This window comes from Gekko japonicus, unplaced genomic scaffold (assembly GCF_001447785.1).
Source record: "Gekko japonicus isolate JY-2015 unplaced genomic scaffold, Gekko_japonicus_V1.1 scaffold2043, whole genome shotgun sequence".
NCBI classification, from domain to species: domain Eukaryota; kingdom Metazoa; phylum Chordata; class Lepidosauria; order Squamata; family Gekkonidae; genus Gekko; species Gekko japonicus.
This window is the reverse complement of record NW_015166480.1, coordinates 239,280-248,062: the sequence shown is the minus strand read 5'-3', so window position 1 is coordinate 248,062 and position 8,783 is coordinate 239,280. Positions and strand designations below refer to the sequence as shown.

The following is an 8,783-nucleotide window of genomic DNA, read 5'->3' as shown; positions in this document are numbered from 1 at the left end:
AGGGAAACAAAAAGGAAAATTGTCTGAAGCATAAATTCAGAATGTGGTATTCCTGTCAACTTTGCCACAAATCTTCCACTTTCACCAAATAAATGTTTCCCCTCCCCCATTGTCTTCATTAGATAACAATAATAAAAAAAAAATGGTGGTGAGAGGAACCTAGTGAGGATTACAACCCTTGGCGTTTTACTGGGTTGTCATACAAGGTACACAGATTGCCACTAGTACTGCATTTGATTTAGAACAGGATGTAAATAGTAACATGGTTGGTTTATTAAATATTGGTCAAATTGTCCATGTAGTTATTCACAATTTTAAAAAAGATTTACTGTTTGTATTTGAGCGCAACTTTAAATGAACTGATGACATCTCTTTTATTAATTAAAATAAAAGTGTGTTATTGTTTTGGATTAAGGCAATATTGGTTTTATGAAATCAGATTTTCTAAAATGTTCTACAGTTTTGCGGATATATTAATAATTTGTAGAAACTGATATGTCCATTGCTTAGAATATTTTACGTCTTTTTGTACAAGGTTAAATTACCGTAAATTCCGACATTGATAAACACAGTTGTAAAAGTGTTGACTTTTTAAAATGTTATATTGATTTTAAATAATACAAGCTGGTAACCCACAAGGACTTGCAAAGGTCACTTAATTTTCTCCTGCATCCCCTTCCCAAAACTATTCCCTCCTTCTCTCCTCCTGGCAGCCCTTATCCTTTCTCCTTTCCTTTTTTCCTTCTCTCCTTCCTGCTCACAAACTGACTTTTCTTTTATATGCCCTCCCACTCTGGTCTTCAGCTTTATTTATTATTCATTTGCTTCATTTATATGTCACCCTTCTCCCCAGTGGTGTCCCAAAACAGTTTACAACATTCTTGCCTTCCTTAGTTTATGCTCACAACAACCCTGTGAGACAGGTTAAGCTGAGAGCGAATGGCTGGCCTAATTTTACCCTGCAGCTTAGATGACAAAGTGGAGATTCAAACCTTTGTCTCCAGGTCCTAGTCCTCTAACCATACTACCACACCGGCACTCAGCCAAGTTGCAAAAGTCATACAGTAGCAAGCTGCTCAGTTGAGTTGGGCAGCAGCCATTGACAGTGCTGGCCAAGTTGTGTGGAGGATGCCATTCAGTCCAAGTGAGTGGTGTGGCTAAGTCGTAACCACCACACCTGGATGAGTTGCACACATTGCACGGTAGCAAGTTGTCTGGTGGTTGCTGCTGGGCCTAGCCCCTGTGAGTCCTCTCATCAGGGCAGGAGGGAGGTAAGCAAGGGTGTACTGGAAGGCCAAGTTAACCCCAAATGTAACCTTCCTCCTATCTTTTCCTGACAGAAACCAAGGTTTGAATCCTGGTAAGACTGTTGTGGTTGTATAGCAATCTCCAGTGAGGTTGCCTTTCTTAAAGGTACAGGCACAGCTTCTATTATTGGGGGGGTGTTTAACACCCCCAACTTTTTTGTATAGTTAGATTTCAGATATTTCTGCAAACCTGGGGTTTTTCTCAGGTGTGTAGAAAGATTTGTCTTGTCTTTTTCATGGCTCCAGGCTCCAGTATTCACACAGGGGTCACATTGAAAATAGATATATTGTTTGTGCAGTGAATATATGCATTGATTTCTTAATCAATTAAAAAAGACAAAATGTCATATGTTTAAAATTCTTCCTGTGCTACAGAGTAATGCATTTTATTTGTTATTTAATTGCTTTATATATTTCTTATTTGCTGTTCAACTATAAAAAAAGCTTCTTAAAACATTTTAAAATGGAGGCATGCATTAATATTAGCTAACATTAGTACTATTAATAATCTCTGGTGGAAAAGCTGTTACAAAGTCAGAGAGACTACTCTTTATGCTATACATTCTAATGTCTTGTTGCTCTACAATATTTGTGAAAATATAAATCATAGGAAACATTTTTTACAAAGATCATACATAAACTACTTAAAGACTTGAATGTCTTAGAAATTACTAACCTTTATTTCTACGAGAACCATCCATGTTAGCAAATTCAATATGGCTTTCATCAGCCCAGTAGAGTCTTTTGTTCACATAATCTATTGTAAGAGCCATTGGTCTAGAAATCTGTGTTTCTATCACAACTGTCTGGTTAGAACCATCCATGCCAACTCGGCCAATATGAGGATACTCACAACAATCGATCCAGTACAAATATCTAGGAAACAAAAAAAAATTAAGTACTTTGTTAATGATAAAGTAACTCATAGTAACAATATATGTTTATCCTGCAATTATTTGTTAGGTTGCAATCTTGAACTAATTAGAAAGTGTGGCTTGCTTTCAAATAAAATACTTTGGGGCAGGATGCTGCTAGTAAATTAACTAGATGGCTGCCAAGTAGGAGTTATTTGACTTAGTTCCCTGGTAAAAAAAAGAAAAGTAAATGGATAGAGTACATCAGAGAATAATGATTACTTCCTTTTCAAGTAATGCCATATGGGGGGAACCCTCCTTTTACAGTGGTATAGAAGAAATACTAATGAATCAAGTACTGCATTGTCATTCCCATGACTTGAAAAAATTATTTTACAGCAGCAAGATCTATGATATGATGGCTTATGCTCTCCAAGTTCACCATTCAAAAGCAGCTTAGAAAATAATCAAAAACAATGCATGAAAATTACTTTAACCCTCCTCTGCCTCTAAGAAGTGCCTTGGAACGACTAACAGCCCAACTACGCATTCAGGTTCTTAACACGTTGCATTTGGGATCTCTGGAGGACTGGCTTTAAAAAAGTGAAGGAGAACCCAAAAGGGCTCGCAACACTACTGCAGGGGGAGGAAGGTCTCCTGTCACCCCTGCTCAAGCCACTGTTCTGTGCAGAGACAGTGTTAGAGGAAACGTATTTCCCCATTTTTGCGGCTTCAATTAGAGTGTTTTGTGCACATAAAGCAGCAAAAAACAGAGAAATAACTCCCTCCCAGCTCTGGTATGGAGTTGGAAAAATGGCTTGGCAGGGGGAGTCAGGAGCCCTCCCCCCAGTGGCAGTGTTCAGAACCTGTTCAGGCTCTCTTTTATTTTATAAAAGCCATTCACCTCAGCTGCTGCATGGCTGTGGTAAACCTCAGTTGGCTTCAGGGAATTCAGACCCAATGTTAAAAACCCAAACATGTTGTTTGGTGTAAGGTAAAGAGGATGTTACCTATTGCATAAAAAATTTGTAGGAAGTGGCACTAAACAGCAAACAAAAGTCTTCAGGTTTGCATAGTTTACTTATCCAAAAAGATAATTGCTCCAATATATGCTAACGGATGCCAACCCCCCGGTCCAGATGGGGGTCCTCCTGCTTTTGCAGGCTCCTCTCCACCACCAGCCAGCTGGCCAGCAGGGGAACCCGACCCTCAAATGCCCCAAAATGCAGCATGATGATGTCACCCACTAGTGACATCATCACACCACTGACTTCACATGACAACACTCTAGTTTTTGAGCAAAAATCTATGGTAAATTTGAGCTCAAACCATAGAGTTTTGCTCCCAAACTAGAACATTGCCGTGTGATCTCAGCAGCGTGACGACATCACGTGTCATCACACTGTGAATGCTTTGCATGCAGCAGAAGATCCTGGAAAGGCACGGGGATACCCCCACTGGAAATAAGGTAGGACCTGGAAGCCCTATATATGCTAGACAATTCAAATCTTAAAAATACATGTGTATGCATGCATACATATGTGTGTATATTCCTTAATGGATGAAAATAATTAGAAGTTTCCTGTAGGATTTTTTAAATTAAATTGACAACAGTACTTTAGTGGAAAATTTGAAGAGGCAGTAACTGTATATTTAATGAAATGCATGCAGAGAACATATGTTGTGAAACTGCACTTATGGACACAAACACAAACCATCACATTTGTGTTTTTCTGCAAGTTTATCACTACTTAGAGGTAAAATTACCACTAGAATTACTCTCTTTTGGAGGATATGTAGGTAGGCCATCTGGAAAAAAAGAGGAAGAGAATTCTGAATCTTCCACTTGGTCATTTTTAAACATTAGATGATCAAAGCTTTGATTGCCTCTTGTATTCTCTACATAAATGAACCTAAAACATTATTCTCCATAACTTTTGATTATGAGAAGAAATATATTTCATAGTGATAATTAATCTAACTAGATATGAATAATTCACTACTAATTTACACTGTAACTCCATACCCAACTTGAGGATCTAAAGAGAGATCTCTAGGGAACTTCACCCTTTTGCTCACAAGAACTGTCGGGTACAAGCCATTGAGTTTTGATACTTCAATAATCCTTTTTTCTGTGTCGGACCAATAGAGATTCTTCCCAACCCAGTCAACTGCTAGTGCATTAGGAACCGCTGTGTTATGAACTACCTAGAGGAATTAAAACAGTATAAGTAATAAATACTCAAAAGATCCAAAAACAAAATCTTGTTTTATAAAAACATTGAAATGAAAAATGTATCCTTCAATTTGTGTTTGTACATGTGCATGTTTGTGTGAAGAGAGAAAGAGAAGTTATTTAGAGTTATACTAAGCAATAAACACTCTTCTATGTCCTTTGAAGTCAATAGGTTTATAAAAACAACGTTTGAGTTCAGTGGCACCTTTAAGACCAACTAAGTTTTATTCAAGGTATAAGCTTTTGTGTGCATGCACATGAGCCTATACCTTGAGTAAAACTTTGTTGGTCTTAAAGGTGCCACTGGACTCAAAATGTTCTGCTGCTTACCAGCATAGCTACTCAGCTGAATCTAGGCTTAGAAAAGTATAACTCTTGTTTAAACTGCTAGTTAATGTTGCAGTTTTAAAAATTGATGGTGAAGGGATATATTTCTTGTGAGACATAAATCATACAAATAAATTTCCAAACTAGAATGTTACCATGTTATAAAAAAATAACTTTTTTATGTTTCCCCAAGAGTGACAGCTAGTTAGAAATGTCAGTTTTGATAAGAATAAAACCATGAGTAATATATGCTAAGTATTTTCCTATGCAGAGAAATAACTTTTTTTGAAATGTGGTCTGTGATAAAGTTACAACTATTTCTCCAAAATAAAGAGACTGCCTTCCATCATCTCATGTAGGAGTCTTTATGGATGCTTATCATGGACCAACAGAAGTTCAGAAAGTTTCAAATACCTGGTCCACCTAAACTTGCTAGAATGTACTAGAGACTAATCAGAAGCTCTGATGCACCCGTAGAGCTTCAGGCAAACAGAGTATTCACATCCACATATATGAGACAGAACACCATAGTTACAATGCAAATAGACATACAGAACTGATCTCTTCAAGGACAGCAATGAAGGAAGCTTTGTGTAAGAGTTCTGTTTGCAGATCTCACACCTATAAGTATAACCTTTTAACTTTCTGGAAGAGGTATAATAACAAAGTACCTGTTGTAAGTGACATGCAGAATAAATGTGAAGGATATAAAATGTGATGCTCTGTTCAACATTAACAAACACATGTAATATATACTGCATGTTCCCCTACGTCCCATCTCTGATCAACCCAGCAAAACATAAACTATACTTTGATTAAACTATGTATCATGTGACCAACAAACTTTCTCTATGTAATAGCCTTATTAGTGAAGAATGGCGAAAATGTTTATTTTACAGGATTGTCCAATCCCACATTTAACTTGAGAGCTCATATCTATCATTATCCCGCTTCTCCTATCTTATGTTGCATTTATAATAATTCTAACTGGTTTTTACTGTGCAAATCTACAAACAAGCTGCTTGTTATATAATACTGCAATTTAAATAATATTGCTCTTTAATTCCATGATTACTTCCCAATCACCTTGACATCACTTCCATTCAAATTCATTCTATTTATTCTACTGCCATTAGGTCTGCTGGAATCAATCCAATAGATGAATTCTTCTCTGTAATCAAAGTCTACTGCGATCACATTGTTCAGACCCTATAAAGAAAAACAATTTTTTTTTTTCTGGAAACAATTTAATACATTGAATATGACAGCTTGTATAAGACACTACTCAAGTATTAATCAAAGGAAAAAAATACAATACACTGTCTCTTGCACATTTTAAAATCTGATTTATATCTTAAATATAACATTGCATGAAAATGAAGCTGCTAGATTGTGTGGAGTTAACAATCATGTAAATTGGGAACTCAAAACCAAAAGAAAATCGTTTTCTTCTCACTTTAGATATGTCATACAACATTAACTTTGTTCAGCTGTTATTTGGAGTCACATTCTCCTGATATTTTATTACACATCAATGAATTGTTACATTACAATTCATTTAACCTCAAGTATGTTATGAAAAATCTCTTACTAGGGTAGTTTTGATTGGTGCAGGTACACAAATGTTTTTGTTATACAAACCTATTCAGGAAAATGTACAGCCAATTTAGATATTCAGGAAGAATGTGTAACAATTATCATAGGAAAGTATATCTAAGGCTGACATACTTGAGTGCTCCCTGACATCAAAAACTCCATTCACGAGAAAAGCTAGTAGTTCTAGCACAGGCCCTTGTTTTCTACAAACTGGCACTTTTAATGTGGTAGATCATCCAAAACCCCGTCTCTCATCCATCCTCTTTCAGTGAAAGCTTTAAGCACGCACTCCCCTTCTATAAACCAAAAACCACATTCTGTTTCCCCATCTTTCCTAATTTTTTAATTTAAAGAACACGTTAGGAAGATTAATCTAGCAATCTAATTCATGACAATGTCTCTGGAATGCTTATTTCATCATCACAGCAAGACTGTCACATCAGAGTGGAATATTAGGCAAAGGACTTGTTTTTAGCCTAGTACAATTTTCTTGATTTACACATAGGTAATGGTATTCTAGGTGTGAACACTCTACCAATTCAGTTATTACAGTGAGAAGATAACAAGTAGGAACCTGAGAGAAACTCATGGAGAAGTGAAATCCTATACTCCTGTCGAACCTTATATCTTTCTCCCTCACCAACTTGCCTGTCACCCAGAGCCTCAAATAGCTGGGCCTGGAGAGAGAGACTTGGATAAGGATGCATGCAGGATGTGCTTTCTGCTAATTAAGTCGATTGCCATCACCACTAACCTCCTGAAAGTGGTGGTTAGGAAATGCTCTCCACTCCATTCTCCTCCCTTTCAACAGGTTTCTGGTAGCATTAAGAGGCTTAGAACAGAAAGCACAAATAATGTCCTTTTGGTTTCAAGTTTAGCTCCCTCTGTCCAGTTGATTGGGGTTGGCTGCTTCAAGAATTGTCATCTCATGTTCTCTTCACTGCCACTTCCTCATCCCTCCCTTCTCCTCCTGCCACCTCCTCTTCTCACCACACCTTGTTCCTGCTGCTTTTCTCTTCCTTCCCCCAACTCTCCCATTGTTGCTATCGCTGTGTCCTTCTCTTCTTCCTTATTTCTTCAGATCCCTTTTTTAAAGTCCCCATTGTAATATGGAGCATGATGTCACAAAAATCTTGGTTGGCGTTCTGTTATTTCAGTTGAAAGCTCTGCAATAAGGCAAACAGTGCTTCTTCACTTTATTTTTTAAAAAAATTAAAAAGTTTTTGGGGTTTTCCTCAAACCTGCAGGCTCTCCTGGGTTTGTAGAAATATCTTATTTCTACATAGCTCTTCTGTATTTTTGATCTGCAATAGGGGGTCATGTTCAAAATTAGATATAAAGATAATTTCAAACTATTTTAATATAATAAGCACCTAGAATTGTTTCCTGGAATTGTTTCCACCCTGAAGCTGGTTGTCTTTAGGTAGAAACCAGGTAACCATCCTACTTTTTGCCTGCCACCTCAAAAAAATTTCTTTGTCCTACATTTTATTGCAAACTTGTGCCCCTTGTAGAAAGATATGTCTTGCCTTTTACAGCGGCAATCATCAGATTTAAGTATCTGGTCGACTTTGCTAATCGAATATAAGATTGTGAAGCAAAGCACCCTCTGTTCCCTCCAAAGGGTTAATATGAATACTAGTGGGCCTATTCCAGTTTGCAGGTGTTCGTAATTGGGCCTCTCTGCCTACTCTTAGGCCAGAGCTAAGAATGTGATGATAGGCTCTTCTGGGAAACTTGTGGTCCACTGGATGGGAGGGGAGAAGTGTGAGCAATGTTGTAATCTTCTAGAGGGTTCTAGCAAGTGTACACCCTGATTGGATGTGAAAAACCACCTGATGCCAAATGGCCTGAGACTATTATTGACCTAGAGGTCAGGGAGAAGCCATGCTGACTTTTTGATTCTTCTGAACTGAGGCCTGGACTATGCTAAGCTTGCATTGCAATGAACAGCTATGTAGATGATGATTAAGCCTCTAACTTGGACTCTAAGACTTCAAGATAGTGCCATTAATACCAGGTATGAGGTAGGCAAGTTAGCTGTTTTGTTTTGTGCTGCAAGGCTGTAGAGATGTGTTGCCTAGTATCAGGTCTGTTCTTTAAATATTTAATAAATCTTATATATTCTACCAAGGTCTGGTTTCTTGTGTACACTTAGCCCTGGGAACCCACCAGGCCCAGGCTTGGGCTTCTTGACAAAGATACTAACATAAATACACACAGTCTACACAGAATTAATAGACTTACTCTGTTACTATTAATAAAGTGAAAAGAGAGTGGGGTAAAATATCAAATACTTTCTAAATAACAATATGCTAGCTCACACAAAACACCAGTCCAAATCTGAATACTATAAGAACTTAACTAGAACAGGCAATGATGCCCTCCCCATTAGCCACTGAGCCAATTCAAAGGTGAGCATTAAGCCCCTAATTCTTGTCTAGCTTGGACTGAAGAACCGTG

At 37.5% G+C, this 8,783-nt stretch overlaps 1 protein-coding gene across 1 annotated transcript in view; it reads right to left on the bottom strand.

Moving 5' to 3' along the window:
- Positions 1-8,783, bottom strand: part of LRP1B (LDL receptor related protein 1B) — a gene marked incomplete at both ends in the record, with an annotated part of 332,345 nt that overhangs the window by 87,779 nt on the left and 235,783 nt on the right. The window contains 3 exons of the mRNA XM_015412125.1: positions 1,984-2,183; positions 4,188-4,369; positions 5,811-5,933. Of these exons, the coding sequence (XP_015267611.1) occupies positions 1,984-2,183; positions 4,188-4,369; positions 5,811-5,933 (505 nt within the window). The remainder of the gene's footprint in view (positions 1-1,983; positions 2,184-4,187; positions 4,370-5,810; positions 5,934-8,783) is intronic.